General features: G+C 49.2%; 1 protein-coding gene across 2 annotated transcripts in view; it reads right to left on the bottom strand.

Annotated features, from left to right (window-relative positions):
- Nucleotides 1-18580, bottom strand: part of RNF43 (ring finger protein 43) — a 64298-nt gene that overhangs the window by 3345 nt on the left and 42373 nt on the right. For both annotated transcript variants that reach the window (XM_077745554.1, XM_077745553.1), the window contains 7 exons: nt 13352-13474; nt 5648-5722; nt 5402-5533; nt 4669-4773; nt 3168-3329; nt 2313-2415; nt 314-1663 (listed from right to left, as the gene is read on the bottom strand). In XM_077745554.1, coding sequence (XP_077601680.1) covers nt 314-1663; nt 2313-2415; nt 3168-3329; nt 4669-4773; nt 5402-5533; nt 5648-5722; nt 13352-13474 — 2050 coding nt within the window. The remainder of the gene's footprint in view (nt 1-313; nt 1664-2312; nt 2416-3167; nt 3330-4668; nt 4774-5401; nt 5534-5647; nt 5723-13351; nt 13475-18580) is intronic.

Here is an 18580-nt window from a genome sequence, read left to right as displayed (position 1 = left end):
TACTAATTATTAAAATATTGGAACAATTACACTGGAGCTGTTGTCCCAAACAACCCCAAGTGCCGGATTTCTGATGTTTCATCCATGCTGTATTGCCCCTGAGACCACCCTGTGATCTGGCAAATAAAGGAGTAATGCCTGGCTGGCAGAGTGCTTCAGCCAGCACCCTGTGCTGTGCCTGTTGTTCATTATTTTGAATGTCACTCCACTGTACCCTTCTCAGCTTCTGTCAACCCCTAGTTGGCTGACTTTACCCAACCTGCAATACCCCCATATCCTCTCTCCACCACACCCTCTCCCCCTGAAAACTCACCAGGCTGGGCTGGTGGCACCTGGCAGTGGGGGTAAGGGCATGGCCTGCCCTCCAGGGTGCCAGAACTCCATTCGGAAGGCTCCTCCCCATGTGGGTGTGGTTCCAGGGACTGGCGTGGAGTCAGACACAACCACACTGGCTGTGAACTTGTGTAACAAGGGCCTGGGGTTTCTGGTAGCAGCCTCCTGTCCAGGCCTGGAGGTCCAAAGATCAATGGATGGGCCTCTGGGGACCAAGGGTATGCCAAGCTGGTAGCATAATGGGGAAAAACCTGGCAAGCTGGGTGTGCAGACAAGTCCTGGGGCCGAGACGCTGGGGTGGGCTCTGAGAGGCACCCCCGCCTTTTCCTCTGTGGATGTCGAACAGGGAGGCTGGATTTCTGCAAGTGGAAGAGGCTGCTGGGACTGGGGCTGGAGGCGTCGGCTGGGCCTGAGGCTGCCTCGATGAGGGCCTTGGGCCGTTGTGGACTGGGGAGCTGTCCTGAAGGAGCAGCTGGGTTGGATCTGCCAGCTTGCGGATCAGGGGAAGGCAGCTGGGGCTGGGGCTGTGTCCGAGGAATGGCAGGCCTGGACTGGGACATCCCAGTTTCTGGGCCAGGCTTCCGGCCCTGCCACTGGAAGCGCTTTTTATAGTGGTGGTGCCGGTGGCGGTGGTAGTGGACATGGCTGGAAACCTGGCTTTCTCCTGTGGGTACCACTGAGTCCAAAGAACGGGGCCGAGAGGTCACACTAGGCTGAGTCTCCGCCCCCTGGGGCTCCCCTTCAGGGCTGCAGTATACCAAGGGGTCAAAGTCACTGCTCAGGGAGCTGCGGAAGGTAGAACTGCTGCCGTGGATGCCCTGCAGACTGACGTCTGTGCAGTTGACCACTGAGTCACTTGAAGAACCATGACAAGGCCCCGAACTGGAGTCGCTGGCAGGCCCGTCGGCCATGTAGCCACTGCGTTCTGTGCGGTAGCTTTCTCCAGAGCCGCTGCTGTCGTGAGGCCTGGCCCGGCGTGGGGGTGCTGGGCAAGCAGAGAGGTGCTGCGAGGTACATCGGAGACGGCTCACTCCCCAGCCCTGAGCATAGGGGTGCTGGGCCATCGCCAGGCGCTGCTGCTCGCCCGGAGCCCGGGGATGTGCGGCTCTGGGGAGACGGTGGTGCCGGGGGCCCGGGCCTGGCTCCTGGGAGGTTGGGAAGGGACCAGGTCGTGGGGGCCGAGCCACTGCACTCCGGGAAGGGCCCAAAAGGTAGGCAGCAGGTAGGTGGTAGTGGGCATGGCCGGGATGCTGGCGGATGAGGTGGAGTCTCCGGCCTGGTTCTTGGTAAGACCGAGAGTGTCCCAGGGACTGGGAAAACGAATCTCCCTCTGGAAAAAAGAACCAAGAGCATGGGTGTTTGACTATACAAACCTATAGAGGGTGCATTCAGAAAAGCGTGGCTGTAGCGTACCTATCTGAACACCTGTGTGTTCGGTCAGAGTTGAGGGACCGAGGACATTCCTAATCTGCCTGTGCCCTGGGACGCCCTGGCTCCTTCCAGTCCGTCTGTCTCCCTGGGAGCTCCAGTGCGTATGTCCATCCCTGCTCCTGCCATCAGCCCACGTGGGGCTCTTTGACCCAGGGCCACCACCAGCCCAGAGTGCACCTTTGGGTAAATTAGAAAAAAGGCTCTCTTTCCTCACTTCACTTTCATCTTTTACAGGGTTTTCATAATACCCTGGCTGTGTTAGAATAAGACACTTTATTCCTAGAAAATCGGAATGATAAATATACAAACCACCCAGGTTTAGAATCAGCAAAGTTGTCATAAAGACACAATGTTTAAAGTAATGAAGATATGGAGGATATGAATGGCCCTCTGCTTCACACAAGCCCTCTTGAGCAGTGCACAGCTTAAAGAACTATTACAGCAGACCTGCTTTCTCCTCCGCTTCAAAGCAAAACCGTCCCTCAGAGAACAGTCTTGTTCTAGACCCATCTGCCTGCACATAGGGGAGTACTTGGCCCACCTCCTACCTACGATGTTGAACATGCAGAGAGGGCAGGTCCGATGCTGATGTAGCCAGGGGTCTACACACACTCGATGGAACTCATGGAGGCAGGAAATGACCCGTAGCTCCTGGAGAAAACAAGGGGGTCCAAACCAAAGTTATCTGTAACCAGGATTTCCCCGACTCCCGCTGGCCTCTCCCTTTTGCCCTCAGCTTATAAAATAGCCCATAGTAGAATAGAAAGAGTAAGGGCTTTGGTGTCTGGTAAACCTGGATTTTGCCACTTAGCTGCATGACCTTGGGCAAGTTTCTTAACAGAAATGCTCTAGTTCTCTGCTCTAAAATGAGTATGAAAAAGTAGGGCGCCTGGGTGGTTCAGTCGGTTAAGCGTCCGACTTCGGCTCAGGTCATGATCTCACGGTTTGTGGGTTCAGGCCCTGTGTTGGGCTCTGTGCTGACAGCTGGCTCAGAGCCTGGAGCCTGTTCTGGATTCTGTGCCTCCCTCTCGATCCGACCCTCCCCTGCTCATGCTCTCTCTCTCTCTCTCTTAGAAATAAATAGAACATTAAAAAATAATGATAATAAATAAAATGAGTATGAAAAACTAATCTACCCCCACCCTGCATTGTCATGAGGCTAAAATGAGATAATGCATCTAAAGCACCCACTGCAGATCCTGACACGTGGTATGTATTCAACAAACAATAGTTGCCTTTCCCTGGAAAACCAGGAAAATAACCAGACCTCAGGGCTGTCCCCTACCTCTGCCTCATGCAAGAGGCAGAGCACCCACACCTGCCCGAGTGCCTCCTCCAGCCTCCCAAAGTCCAGCTACCCTCCCCAGCCTGGTTACAGGGGTCGCCCGCCAGCCCCACCTTACCTGGCCCTCAGAGAACTCCTCCAGGCAAATGGCACACACAGGGGCTGAGCTACAGCTGCTACTTGAGTCTGGCCACTCAGCCCGAGCCCTCCTGCAGCTGGCCCGGTACCTCCTGGTGGCCAGCTGGCTGATGGCCCAGGCTGTTCGCTGTTGAAGGGGATCCTGAGAAGAGGGATGGGCCTCAGAATAGGGCAAGGGCTCCTCCTCCCTCACCCCTGGCCCTCAGGTTTGTGCTTGGCTCCCAGTCTCCCAGTTAGATCACATGGCTGATTGGCTTCCCCTATGAGTTTGTCCCCTTCAAGCTCATACATGGCTCTGCCCAGCAGGCCAAGCCCCTCCCGCCCCATCCCCCATTCATATCATCAAGCTTTCTTTTCCTTGATGACCCATGAGAGAAATTTTTCATCCAACTGCCGCTTGACATCTTTGGTTGGATCTCTAATAGGCTCATCAAACTGAATTCCTAATCCCATTAACCACCCCACCACATAGCCATCCTACCCTCTTACAACAATCGTACTACTGCTGCTCAAAATGGTCCAATAGCTTCCATTTCACCCAGAGTAAAAAAAATACAGTCTACCAATGGCCTAAACAGTCCAGTAAGCTGGGCCCCCATGAACCCTCTGCCCTCACCTCCTGCTCTGTCCTCTCACTCACTCTACTCCAGCCACATGGCCCCCTTGCTGTAACTCAGACATATTGGGCACGCTTTTGCCTCAAGGCCTTTGCCCTTACCGTGTTCTTTGTCTCAATCATACTCTCCCCAGATTTCTGTACATAACACCTGCTCACCCATTTAGGGTCTTTCCTGTAAATGTCATCCTCTCAATGAGGGCTTCTCTGGCTTTGCTTTTAAAAATTAATTCTGTCCAGGGCACCTGGGTGGCTCAGTTGGTTAAGCATCCAACTTCAGCTCAGGTCATGATCTCACAGTTCGTGAGTTCAAGCCCCGCGTCAGGCTCTGTGCTGACAGCATTTCGATTTCTATGTCTCTCCCTCTCTCTCCCCCTCCCCCACCCCTGCTCCTACTCTCTCTCTCTCAAAAATAAACATTACAAAAAAAATTTTTTTTAATAAAAATTAACTCTGTCCTTTCACATTCCATTTTCCCTCTTCCATTTTATTTTTCTCCCTGGAACATGACACCATCTAAAACACTACATATTTTACTTATTTATTTTGTTTATTGTCTGTCTCTTCCCATTAGAATGAAAGCTCCCTGAGGGATCTTCTGTCTGTTTGTTCACTGCACAATCCCCAGTACCTGGAACAGTGCCTGGCCCCTACTAGGAGCTCTCTGTGTTTGCTGAATAAATAAATGATGGGCAAGCCTCTGTGGAGAGGCTGCCGGGGATCAGCAAGTCAGGTGCCAGGGCCTTTAGATGTAAACTATTTCGAGAGCATAAAGGCATCTTCTTTCCTCACTTTTCCCTTCCTGCTCATTGCCCTCCCACACACATAAACATGCCAGCTCCACCAGGGAGCCCGCCCTGCTCACCGGCCTGCTGTGGGGGGGGCGGCATCGGATACGCAGCACTGAAGCCAGGATGACTACAAAGATGGTGCCCACCACCGTCAGGAGGATCCACACATCATAATCTGGCTGGAGGAGTGAGCAGAGATGGAAAGAGTCATGTTTCTGGAAGGGCCAGTTTGGGAGAAATTCAGGTGCTCAGGAGGGTGAGGGCTAGAGATCTCCATGAGTCTTCCAGCAGAGGGGATGAGGTGGGGAGGAGCCTCAGGTGGGGTTAGGTGGTCCCTGTCTGTCCAAGGTCAGTCATAGGAGAGGGTCCTCCAGGTGTCAGCTGTGAGAGGTACTATCTGAAGGCCTGTGTGCTTGGGAAGAAGAGGAAAAGGATCCCTCTGCAAAGTGAAAGCCACCCAGTGAGCGGCTGGGTGAGGTTTCTAGCTGGTGGAGAAACACCAGCCAGGGTGTCAGGGGCTAGGGGGCCAGGGTTTCATTATGGTTCTGCTACTCTGTGCCATGAAACCGCAGAACTGAAAACAGCTTTAGAACTCAGCTGGCCAAATCAACTCATTCCGCAGATGCAGCCCAGAGGGGGAAGAAACTTGTCCAGAGGCACACAGCTGGTGGATAAAGTTGAACTATATAGGGTTTCTAAATTCTCTTTAGCTCCAGGAGTCTGGGGGCTCTCGATGGGAGCTGCCACGGGACACAGTGGCAGTGAGCACGGGTGCGAGGGCAGGGTCTGGCAATCTAGTGTGCTTACCCAGGTTGGGGGCTCCTTCAGCTCAATCCTAACATGGGCCTTTCGGTTCTTGTACACAAACTCCATCAGCTTCTCGGCATCTTTACCCCAGATCAACACCACCGGCCAAGTCAGCCCCAGGGGCTGCTGCAGCTGCAGGAGGGAAAGTGCCCACAAGGGCCGCTATGTCCTGACTTGTCCTTCCCCAGATGACTTTATCTCCCTCCATCCAGCTCCCTCTTCGGACACCCCAATGTCCCTGGGTACCTGCTCAGCAGCCGCTCGGTCCTCAGTGATGTCAAAGAGGACCGCACTGGCTCCTCGCTCCCCTGCCATCCGGGCCTGCAGAGACACATGGCAGAGATCCGGCTGCGGTCAGAGAAGCACACGGCCCATCCGCCCATCCGTGCCCTGGCCTGTCCCTTCCTGGGACGCTGCGTGCACTTGCACCTCTGCACATTAATATATAACATGGGTGAGGGCTCTGTGGGACTAGGATCCGTGTCCTGCTCTCAGCTCCCCCAGGACCCACTCCCTTCAAAGACAACATTCCTTCCTTCCTTTCGTAATGGAATAAACCCTTAACAAGAGTTTAGTAGGTGTGTGGTAGTGGACCTCGCTCTAGAGCTAAGGACAAATAAGACATCGCCTGACCCTCAAAGTACCACAAGTCTGCCTTCACTAAGAAGTGTGAGAGCAGGGGCACCTGGGTGGCTCAGTAGGTTTAAGTGTCTGACTTCGGCTCATGTCATGACCTGTGGTTTGTGAGTTAGAGCCCCATTGGGCTCTGTGCTGACAACTCAGAGCCTGGAGCCTGTTTCAGATTCTGTCTCCCTGCTCTCTGCCCCTCCCCTGCTCATGCTCTGTCTCTCTCTGTCTCTCAATAATAAGTAAACCTTAGGGGCGCCTGGGTGGCTCAGTCAGTTAAGCGTCCAGCTTCAGCTCAGGTTATGATCTAGCAGTCTGTGAGTTCAAGCCCCGCATTGGGCTCTGTGCTGACAGCCCAGAGCCTGGAGCCTGCTTTGGATTCTGTGTCTCCCTCTCTCTCTCGGCCCCACTCCCACTCTGTCTCTCTCTCTCAAAAATAAATATACATTAAAAAAAATAGTAATAAGTAAATGTTAAAAAAAAAAAAAACAACCACGAAAGTGTGAGAGCAGAAAGTAGGGAGTGACCAGAACCCCCTGCGGGAGTGGGGGGAGGATGACCAGTCCCCAGTACAGGGAAGGAAAGAGGGAGAAAAGACCAGTGGAGAACTCCTCCAGAACAGAGCTGGGCTTTCTGAGGTCCAGCCCTGCCTGACAAGAGGAGCCTGCAGGGCATTCCCTCAGGTCAGGTGGAGTTTCAAGGGCCCAGGACCCTGCTGTCACCCCAGGTCTCCATGGCAGAGCCCAGGCTCAGCCCATCTCTTGCTTTCTCTCTCCCTGCCACACTTTTCTGGCTCCAGTTCAAGGACTTAATGGAGTCTCTGTCCAGTGCTTTATCCCTCATCCCTTCCCTGAAGGTAGCACTGGAGCCTGGGTGGGGAGGCACCTGAGGGGCTATCACCACAGGGACACAACTGTGCAGTTGTGCACATGCATGCTTGCCAAGGCTCCAAGAGCAGGGTCTGGCCAACCAGGCAGAGCATAGCAGAGCCAGAAAGAGAGAGAAAGAGAGAGGAAAGCAGGAATCTAGAAGCTGGGTGTGGGGTAAGAGAACTGAGATAAGAGCCAGGGGTGGGGTGGAGGCGCAAGGGCAAAGGAGCCACAGACAGATACTGCCTTGCCTGGGTGTCAGCCTCCCTGCCTAGCACAGCTGCTCTCTGGCCTTTCTCCCCAAAGCACAGGCTCATCTTGTCCTGTTATCAGGCTGGGACCTGGTGCCCAGAGGGCCCTGCTGAGTCTTTGGGGCCTTCCTGCAGGCACTGAAGGAGTTAATCCCTCTGCCAGCAGTGGTGGCAGGAAGGGGAGCCAGCACTGGGGCTTACTCACACTCTCAGTGCTTTGATCTCTGCTTTCCTTCCCGGAGGGAGCCTGTCCGGGCAGGTCTCCTGCCAGGCAGGCCAGGGGAGCGGCTTGCTCCCCGATCTCTGCTCCCTACCCTACTCCCCAGGAGGCAGCAGGGGCCAGAGGGCCCCCTCAGAACCGGCAGCCCATAGGCAGGGGAGCCCAGGAAGAAGGTGGTGGAGACACTCAAGTGGGGCCCTGTTTTGGTCAGGAGGGTAACTTTCCTCCTTCCTCCCTCTCTCCCTCCCTCCCTCCCCGAGCTGCTGAGGAGGTGGGCTGGGCCCTCTACCAGCACCCAGGCCCAGCCCAGGCCCAGGCTCGCCAGCCTAATTGACTGGAAATTCACAGGACTCCAGAATGGAACTGCTGAAAAATTGAGAGGTCACAGCCTTCACTGTCCTCCTGGTCACTTTCTCCCAAGCAGTCCAGCCCAACTCGGTGACCCCAGGCAAAGAGAAGCTTCTGAACCCTCCAAGCCAGGGTATGGGAGCAGTACCAGAGGAAAAGGAGAGGGGCTCCCACTGCTAATGTCATAGTCTAGGACTTGGCCAAGGCATGGGGAGGTCACCTCAGCAGTCAATGGATTGAGACTCCTGGCTCCTGCATGTTGCCAAGGCCTTATGTGTCTCCTGCCCCGGAGAACCTAGACCCAGCCTGGCCTGAAAGAGCATGAGAGAAGGGCACAGACCTCCTTCTCCAGAGATGTTCTTACTTACTCACCCCTCTCTCTTTGAAGAATTGGGGTAGGAACAGTAGAAAGTAATTACTCTGATGTTCAAACACCCCAGCCCATTATAGCCCATAATTACAAAGTTGTAAAAAGAGATCAAAGAGAGAGTACTGGCCAACAGGGGAAACAAACAGGACTTTCAAGCAGTGGGTACCTGTGTTCAGAGTTCTAGGAATCAAAAAGCAAGAGTTGGGGCCAGATGGCAGCCCACACTGGGGCTGTCTATGCTTCCCTCTGGTCCACATGACCTCAAGAAAGTGGGAAAGAGGGAGAAAAGAAAGCACTTCTTGGGAGACTGGAATCTGGAAGGCAAAGACAGTGGGACGGTCCTCTGCATGGGAAGACTCGGCTTTAGAAAAACTACCCAGAGATCTCTTTGGAAGCTGCAAAGAGTCAGCCAGCCGTCTAGGGGAAGCAAGCAAGGCTGCCCACGGCCTGTAGCAACCAGGGCCAGTACACTCTAGGACTCGTACACTACCCTCTGCACTTCTCTGGGCTATAGGTTTTCCTCTCTAGACACAGTGACAGTCTCTGTAATCTCCTTCTCATCAAAGATTGGCTAAGTACCTACTGTGGCTAGGGCACCAAGCCAGGGAAGGCCAAGCCCTCTAGAACAGCTCATTATCTAGTTGTAGAGACAAGACATATCCATAACATAATGCTGATAACATTCTAGAGTACAAATGAATGAAACAGACCAGTAGTTTCCAAACCCTTTTTCACTGCAGAAAGCCCAGCCCCCACACCACACACACACACACACACACACGTGCATGCACGCACACACACAATCTGATGCAAATCTTCAATACACAGAACAGATAAGAGTGAGCTGAGTTTGAGGATGGGGGTGTGGTTAAGAAAGAGCTTTGGTTTCCCCCTCCCCACAAAGCACCTCACTGAAACCTGGCATGGACAGAGACCCTGGCAGCATGCCAGAAGAGAGGCATCTTCCCCTAATAGGCTAGCTGGGCTGAGCCAGTCAGGAAAGATTCACTAGAAGAGGGCAATTCATCTGGGCTTGAAAGCAAGGGTAGGAGGAAGTAGAAGGGATATTAACCTTTATTGAGACCCACTCTTCCCAGACTACTCAGGTTTGAGTCCTGAATTTGCCACCAACTATTAGCTGTTAGACTTTGGGCATGGTACTTAACTGCTGTGTGCCTCAGTTTTCCTTTCTGTAAATGGGATTATAATAGACCCTACTTCACAGGGTTGTTTTGTGGACTCTAAAAGTTAATCCGTGTAAAGCTTTACTAAAGATTACTATGTACCCGGCACATAGTAGTTGTCCCCTAAGTATTAGTTATTGTTATATCAGCTATTACCCTATGCTTTGGGTATGTGATTTCATTCACTCCTCACAAAAATTCTATAAGAGTCAATTATCTTGTTTTGAATTGAGGAAACTGAGGCTCAGAGAGACTGGACAACTTGTCTAGGGTCACACAGCTGACAGGTGGTGGAGGCAGGATTCCCACCCAGGGCTTTAGCCTTCCACATGCCTGGTTACCAGGTAGTGGTCTCCATGATAAGAGACTTGCCTCTAGAGCCAGTTCCTTCTGGCTAGAAGACCACTGATGTAGTCCAGGCATGAGGTGATAAGGGCCTGGGTAATCACAAGGATGGCTGTGGAGTTGCTAAAAGAGAAAGAGGAAACCAATTTGGATGACTAGATGGGGGAAGGGGTTGGTGGTGGTGACAAGAATGGAAGAGTCCAGAAAAATTATGGTGAGGGTTTCAGAGAAGATCAAGAGAGGTAACAATGAAAGAAAAAAAAACCCATCTTTTTAAAAGCATGGGATGATGATGCCAGTGATAACAATAGTGATATTATAATCATTCATTCAGTGATTACTATGTGCCTGGCATGGGACTAACAGCTTCCATGTGCACTGTCTAACTACTTTATGATGTAAGTCCCATTATTATTCCCCTTTTACAGATGAGGAAACAGAGGCCCAGAGAGGTCAGCTAAAATGTCCAGATCACACTGAGGAGCAGTGTGGATGCCAGGCTTCAGGCCCAGGGCTGTCTAGCTCGAGAGCCCCAGCTCTGTTGACGGTGATGACACCACTACTGCTAATAGGTATTCCAGAGTAGACTGATTGAGGTTAGCAGTTTTCAAACTTTTATCACTAAAACCATGTATTTTATCACTAAAGCCATATACTTTTTTTAACGTTTTACCAAACTAACTGCATTTATTATGTACAACCCATTTCCCTAGGAGATAAATTGTAACCAAAAGCAACCAATAAATATTTTAGTTAAGCCTGTCACACTTATGAAATATTGGAAGTAGCTCAAAGACTCCATTACTACCTTCACAGACCTCCTTTGAGCCAGCAAATCCTAGGTAGGAGCTGCTTGGTCAGGTCAAAGGATGAAATCTGAGGGAAGCCTCAACCTGACCAGTTGGAGAATGTGGGGCTAGAGCTGGTCCTGTCCCACTGAGATGGGGGAGAAGCTGAGGAGACAGCGCAGGGGGAGGAAGCATGTGCAGTGACCGCAAAGGCTGCAGAAGAAAAACAGGTCCCAGGGCAGCAGCCAAAGTGCCTCTTCTAAACCCTTAACAGCTTTTTGTTCCTATGCTTTAGCTCAAGCACTATTTGATAGTTGACATACATCATTTTCATCCTCACAACGACCAGTGGGGTAGAAAATAAAGGTCCCATTTTATGGTGGTGGCCCCATAAAGTTAAAAAGAGCACCGACCACATGTTCCTTATTTCCTAGTGTCTGTACACATGCCTTACTCCTCCCACAGGACTGTGATCCTCCCGGGGGGAGAGAAGAAAGCCTCCCACATGGACAATTTCCTGCCAGGTTGCCCTGGGTCCACGTGTATGTGAAATGCATACACTGCTTTAGGAGAACCTCAGAGCATCTCTGAGCCCTTCCTCCTCCATCTCTCCTCTCCCATCTCTGTATCTCACACACTCACTCGCTCGCTCACTCACTCACTCACTCACACATACACTCTGCACTCACGTTCATATCACCTAACACCAGGCACTCATCTACCAAATGAGCAAATGAATAACATTTGCCCAAATTCTGTAAAGTAAGGGAAATGAAACAGCCCAAAGCAGTGTACCTTCAACCTAACAAAATTCTGTGGCCATCAAGGACCTGCTCAGTTTTACATAGAGACCACACTCTCCAGCTCCTCCAGGTGTGTCCTGGCCCCGGCTGCCCACATCCTCTGTAGCCCTCTGCTGCATCAGCATGGCCCAGGCTGGGAGAATATATCTCCACCCACCCATGGGCACCACATTCAGAATCCTGCCCACATCCTTGCCCCCTCCACGGGACCAGGTAAGAGCCCAGGCTGCTTCCTTGAGACTCATGGCTCAGGAAACAGCCCTCAGGAGGATGTGGAAATCAGAAGTTTGGGCCTGAGGACAGTGAGCAGGCACACTGGTTGGGAGTGTCACCATCCTCTTTCACCACAGTGGGGAGCTGGACCCCTTCCCCCAAATCCACCTGAGTATGCCACACAGAAACTAACTATGCTCTGGCTTATATCACCAGGAGAATCTTTTCACATGCATTCAGCGTTCCCAGCCAAAATGGGAGGCAACAGAGCAGAGAGATTAAAAGCCCAGGTTTGAGAACTTGACAAAGCTCAGTTCAAATCACAGCTCCACCCCTTCCTGGCTGGGTCACCTGGCAAGTTAAGTTTTTCTTCTTGTTCTTCTTCTTTTTTTAAGTTTACTTATTTACTTTCTAGTAATCTCTACACCCAACATGGGGCTCGAACTCACAACCCTGCAATCAAGAGTCACATGCTCCTCTGGGGTACCTGGGTGGCTCAGTTGGTTAAGTGTCCAACTTCGGCTCAGGTCATGATCTCAAAGTTCTTGAGTTCGAGCCCTGCGTTAGGCGCTGTGCTGACAGCTCAGAGCCTGGAATTCTGTGTCTCCCTCTCTCTCTGCCCTCCCCAGCTCATACTCTATCTTTCTCAAAAATAAAAAAAAATTGGGGCGCCTGGGTGGCTCAGTCTGTTAAGTGTCCAACTTCGGCTCGGGTCATGATCTCATGTTCGTGGGTTCGAGCCCCGTGCTGGGCTCTGTGCTGACAGCTCAGATCTTGGACCCTGTTTCGGATTCTGTGTCTCCCTCTCTCTCTGACCCTCCCCTGCTCACACTGTCTCTCTCTCTCTCTCTCTCTCTTTCTCAGTAATAAATAAAACATTAAAAATTTTTTTTAAATAAAGATAATTTTTTAAAAAATTTAAAAAGTCACATGCTCCTCTAATTGAGCTAGCCACGTGCCCCAGTTACTTAAGTTTTCTGACCCTTACTTGCCTCACATGTCAAATAGAGAATAAAATGTCTAGCTTTCCTGATTGTTATGTAAAATAAATAATGTATAAAGAATCTGTCCACGTGGCACATGGTCAGTACACAGAAAAGAGTAACTAACGTTAGAGGAAAACAAATACAAATGTTCACAGGACCTTAGAGGTAGTGGGCCAGTGAGGGCCATGGCAAGCCCACGATGGTGGAAAGAGGGCAAAAGCCACCAGCTCCAGCCAATGATGCCCTGTGGAAATGTGGAGCCACCTGTTGGCAATCTTAGAGGAAGAATGTGAAATGGTTTTTTTTTTTTCTTTTTTTTTTTTAAGTTTATTTATTTGATTTGAGAGAGAGGAGAGGGAGCATGTGTGCACTCGTGAGCAGGGGCAGGGCAGAGAGAGAGGGAGAGAGAGAATCCCAAGCAGGCTCCTCACTCTCAGTATAGAGCCCAATGTGGGGCTTAATCTCATGAACCCTGAGATCACGATCTGAGCCCAAATCAAGAGCCTGATGTTTAATTGACTGAGCCACCCAGTCACCCCAAGAATGTGAACTTTTTAAGGATAGGGTAATGGCTTCTGTGTCTGCTATTCTTGCATATGCTCAGTTAATATTTCTGGAAGATGGAAAAGTCCTTCAACTGATCCCCTCTTTGCTCTGATGCTGGTTAGGGGAAGGGGGTTAGGAATTTTCAGGTGAAGAAGGAGGATACGGGGTGGGGCACCTGCTCTAGATGACAGTCAGAGGGGTTCTACTGGTAGACGATGGTTGGTGGGGAAAGGACGAAGGCCTGAATTTCCACCCCTCTCAGACCAGTCAAGAGTGAGGAAAACCTGAGCAAATTGGACACATCTCTCCTAGGTGAGAAGGGTACAGAGAACAAAGGGTCCTCCCACAGCCTGGAGCTGGGTGAAGTTCAGAGTGTGTGGGAGGTCAAGTGTGAACCTACCTTGCTGGCCAGTGACAGGCATGGGCGGGGGGCCCGTTGGGGACTCTCCAGCTTGACAATGCTGATGAATCCAGGCTCCAGATTGTCATCATCGCTGGCATTGCACAGGTACAGGGGGTGGGACTACAGAGAGAGGGAGAGAGAGAGGTTAGGGAGGCTCTAGGGAGCAGGAGCTGTGGGAGCCAAGCCCTTCTCCACTGTTCCAGTCAGGGACCAGGCAGGTCTCCCAGTGCCATGAAAGCATGGGCTTTCTTCTTATTTTTTTCTTTTCTCTTTTCTCTCTTTCTCTTTCTTTCTCATTCTTTCTTAACTTCCTCCCTCCCTCCCTCCCTTCTTTCCTTCATTTTAATTTACATCCATGTTAGTTAGCATGTAGTGTAATAATGATTTTAGGAGTGGAATCCAGTGATTCATCTCCTACATATAACACCCAGTGCTCATCCCAAGTGTCCTCCTTAATGGGCCTTCTTACTAAACTGCCTCAGAAGAAGCTAGTAACCATCAGTTGTCATTTCAGGGGTATTAGGGCCAAGGATACATGGAGGTGGGTTGCAGGTAGGCATGAGGGGTGTCCAAAATGGGGACCTCAATGAAGAGCCTGCTGCAAATCTGCTCCAAACCCTCAAACTGCCACAGCCTCTCTCTCCTCCTCCTCCTTTCACCTGCTCCAAAACCCGAGGCTAAGAGCCCGTATCAGTGCCGTCAGAATCTTGCCTTCCTTCCATGCTCTCCCAGGGCAATGCTGGGTGCTGCCAGGTGCCTCCTGTCTCCTTTGTATGTCCCCTCACACCCCCACCTTTCCTGTGGCTTGGGTCTACTCACTCCATGCTTCCCCAATCCTTTCAATATCTTCCCTTGCTTCCCATCCTGAGAAAGCAGGGCACTGCCAGGGAAAAGACACTATCTGGGGATGAGGCTTGGCTAAGAGCCTTGAACATCACACTTCCTAGGAGCTCATCCTTTCCCTAGGAAAGATGCAGTGGAGATGAGCCAGCACATGTTCTGAAGGTGTGGGAGGGCCAGTCTGAGACCCTGTGCCCCTAGCCCAGCTGGTGCAGAGCAATGGCTCAGGGGGAAGTGGGCCCACAGTGTGTTAACAGACCAGAGGGTTCCCCATCAGACGACAAGAGTGCCTTTCTGTTATATTTGCTTCTTACTCAAGATGACTCAAATACCCACTTGTATCTAATCTTTCCAGGGTGCTATGAGAACAAAATATGATTTATCTGGCCCTAGATAATCATGGGCCAGAAGTTCCTATGTGGCGGAAACCCAGCGTATCCTGCAAGCAAGGGGATTTTGTACAAGGGAGGTGCCCATACTTCGTCTCCACTGCTGCTGAAGTCTAAAAGACTTCCAGAAAGAACCATCAGATGAACCAGAGAGCATTTTGAATTTATGAAGATGTTTGTCCTGGTGATGGATTTAAAAGTACAGTCACTTTTTGGGGGCAGGGGGTGCCTGACTAGCTCAGTTGGTGTGACTCTTGATCTCAGGGTTGTGAGTTTGAAGCCCACGTTGGGTGTGGGGATTATTTAAAAATAAAATCTTTTAAAATAACTAACTAAATAAAAGCGCAGTCACTTTTTGAAAGCACTTACATGTTATTTCTTCTCACTGTGTCACTGCAGTCCTTTGGACATAGTAGGGTCTCAAAACCAAGCACCACCTTGCTTTGAATTCTGTCCTTGTGAATACAAATCTTTGGGCAGGGGGAGTTGAGATGGGAGGGAGTTCCATTCTTGCTCCCAGAATTTAATAATTACTCTGGTAGTGGTCAAAGTTTAATGTGGGAGAAATGCTATGAGCATCCCAACCTCACTCAGAAAAAGGTCAGAGCCCAGATTAGGGGTTATTCTCACTTCAGTGAAGCTGCAGCTCCTGTCTCAACAAGTTCCATTAGTCTGTCTGTCTGCCACTTTGCCCAACCATGCATCCATTCATTTCTTCATTCTACCAACACTGAGGGCCTACTTGGTGCCAGGCACTGTATAACGTGTTGGAGAATCAACAATAAATAAGATCAGCTCTTTGCCTTAAAAAAACTCAGAAGACGAGTGTGCAAACACATTGCATTGTGATGTTGTGATGCTGTGGGAGGGCTCAAGGAGAGGGAACTAACTATCCCATGTGGAAGAGCAGAGTGACTTCAGTGAGTCCTGAGTAGGTAGAGTGCTGACCCACTGGGTCCGTGGGAAGGGGGAGGTACATTCCTGGCAGAGGCATGGAGGCAAAGGCAAGGGGTGAGGAGGGACTGCAGGCACTTAGGTCTGGTGTGGAGGGGAAGGCAGGAGATGAGGCCAGAAAAGTCAGCAAGCACCAGACCAAGAAGCAGACTGCAGATTTGTGTTTGAGAAAGGTCTCCCTGGTGATGAGAGAAGACTGTCTGGTGTAGTAAGGAGTCAGAAGTCCGCTGTTTCAACAGAACAAAAGATGTGAGATCTTCAGGAACTTTAAATTGTAGCTATGGGAGTCTACTGCTTTGCTTATATCCTCTACCACCACCCACAGTCCAGCTTTCTCCAGATAATTCCAACCTGCCTCTCACTGACCAGAGTGTCAAGTGAGAGGAAAAGTCACTTCAGAGAAGAGTTATCTTTTTTTTAACTTTTCTTTTTATTATTATTTTTTTAAGTTGCGAGCTAGTAAGAGGGGCAGATGGGGAGGGAGAGAGAACCTTAAGCAGGCTCCATGCTCAGCATGTACCCCAACATGGGGCTCGATGCCATGGCCCTGGGATCCTGACCTGAGCCTAAATGAAGAATCAGATGCTCAACTGACTGAGCCACTCAGGAGCCCCAAGAGTTGTCTTTAGAGGGGCGCCTGGGTGGTTCAGTCGGTTAAGTGTTCGACTTCAGCTCAGGTCATGATCTCATGGTTCGTGGGTTTGAGCCCCGCATTGGGCTCCGTGCTGACAGCTAACTCAGGGCCTGTAGCCTGTTTTCAGATCCTGTGTCTCCCTCTCTCTCTGGCCTTTCCCTGCTCATGCTGTCTCTATCTCTCTCTCAGAAATAAATAAAACATTAAAAAAAATTTTTTTTAAAAAGAGTTGTCTTTAGAGAAAGATTTGCAAATATTTAACAACTACTCTGCCTCCAGGCCCTCGCAGAGGTAACCAGTGTGTACAATGCAGTGCTATATTGTAGGATGCCTCTGAGGTGATGGAGGAGAAAAATCTTGGTGTGGAGTCACCAGACTTCCCTGATCCTGAAGGGACTATAGAAGAGGGAGGGGGAGGAAATGAACCATTAGTAAATGCCTCTTGCCTGCCAGGCCCTCTAGATGTTATCTCACTATGAGGTAAGTGTGATCATCTCCATTTAAACAAGAGAAAGAAGCTTAAGGCACAGGGAAGTTAAGGTCACACAAGATTAGAACCCAGCTCTATCTGACTCCAGCCTCTGAAGTCCTGTAACTCCAAATGAACCCAGAGTCAACCCTCCATTGTCCATGCTAATGGGGATGATGATAATGCTAGTTTACATTTATCGAGTAAATACAGTGGGACAGTGATCAGTCTAAGCACTTTTGTGTATTAACTCTTTCTATCCTCGTAACAACGCTATGAGGTAGAAACTACTATAGTCTCCATTTTAAAGATGAAGAAACTGAGGCATTAAGCAGTTAAATAACTGGCAAGGAAGAAGTAAAACTTTCATTATTTGCATATGACATGATACTACATGTAGAAAACCCAAAGACTCCACCAAAAAAGTGCTGGAACTGGTACACAAATTCAGTAAAGTCACAGGATACAAAATTAATGTATGGAAATCTATTGTACTTCTTTACACCAATAATGAAGCAGCAGAACGAAAAATTAAAAAATCAGTCCCATTTACAACTGCACCAAAAACAATACGATACCTAAGAATAAACCGAACCAAAGAAGACAACATGAAGAAATGGAAAGACATTCCATGTTCATGGATTGGAAGAATAAGTATTGTTAAAATGTCTATACTACCCAAAGCAATCTACACATTTAATGCTATCTCTATCAAAATATCAACAGCATGTTTCACAGAACTAGAACAAACAATCCTAAAATTTGTATGGAACCACAAAAGACCTCGAATACACAAAGCAACCTTGAAAAAGAAAAACAAAGCTCAAGGCATCACAATTACAGGCTTCAAGCTATATTACAAAGCTGTAGTCATCAAGACAGTATGGTACTGTCACACATAAAAATACATAGGTCAATGGAACAGAATAGAAAACCCAGAAATAAACCCACAATTATATGGTCAATTAATCTTCGACAAAGCAGGAAAGAATATCCAGTGGGAAAAAGAATGTTTCTCCAACAAATGGTGCTGGAAAAACTGGACATCGGCATGCAAAAGAATGAAACTGGACCACTTTCTTACACCATATACAAAAATAAATTCAAAATGGATTACAGACCTAAATGTGAGACCTGAAATTATAAAAATCATAGAAGAGAGCACAGGCAGCAACTTCTTTGACATTGGCTATAGCAACTTCTTTTTAGATAGGTCTCCTGAAGCAAGGGAACCAAAAGTAAAGATAAACTATTGGGACTACATAAAAATAAGAAGCTTCTGCACAGTGAAGGAAACAATCATGAAACTAAATGGCAATCTAGCAGAATGGGAGTAGATATTTGCAAATGACATATCCAATAAAGGATTAGTATCCAAAATATATAAAGAATTTATACAACTCAACACCCTCCAAAAAAAGTGAACAATCTAATTTTTAAAAATGAACAGAAGACATGAATAGACATTTTCCCAAATAAGACATACAAATGGCCAAGAGACACATGAAAAGATGCTCATCATCACTTACCATCAGGGAAATGCAAATCAAAACTACAATGAGAAATCACCTCATACCTGTCAGAATGGCTGAAATCAACAACACAAGAAACAAAAGTTGTTGGCAAGGAAGAAGAGAAAAGGGAACCCTCTTACGCTGTTAGTGGGAATACAAACTGATGCAGCCTCTCTGGAAAACAGTATTGGGGTTCCTCAATAAGTTAAAAATAGAACTACCCTACAATCTAGCAACTGCACTATAGGTATTTGCCCAAAAAAGGGATCCATGCACCCTAATGCTTATAACAGTATTATCTACAATACTCAAATTATGGAAACAGCCGAAGTGTCCACTGATTAATGAATTGATAAAGAAGATGTGGTATGTATGTGTGTGGGGGGGTATGTAGGTGAGTGTATGTGTATATATATATAAGACATA

This window comes from Crocuta crocuta, unplaced genomic scaffold (genome assembly GCF_008692635.1).
Source record: "Crocuta crocuta isolate KB4526 unplaced genomic scaffold, BGI_CrCroc_1.0 scaffold333, whole genome shotgun sequence".
Taxonomy (NCBI): Eukaryota; Metazoa; Chordata; class Mammalia; order Carnivora; family Hyaenidae; genus Crocuta; species Crocuta crocuta.
The sequence above is the reverse complement of the archived record's forward strand: the minus strand, read 5'-3'. Positions and strand labels throughout refer to the sequence as shown.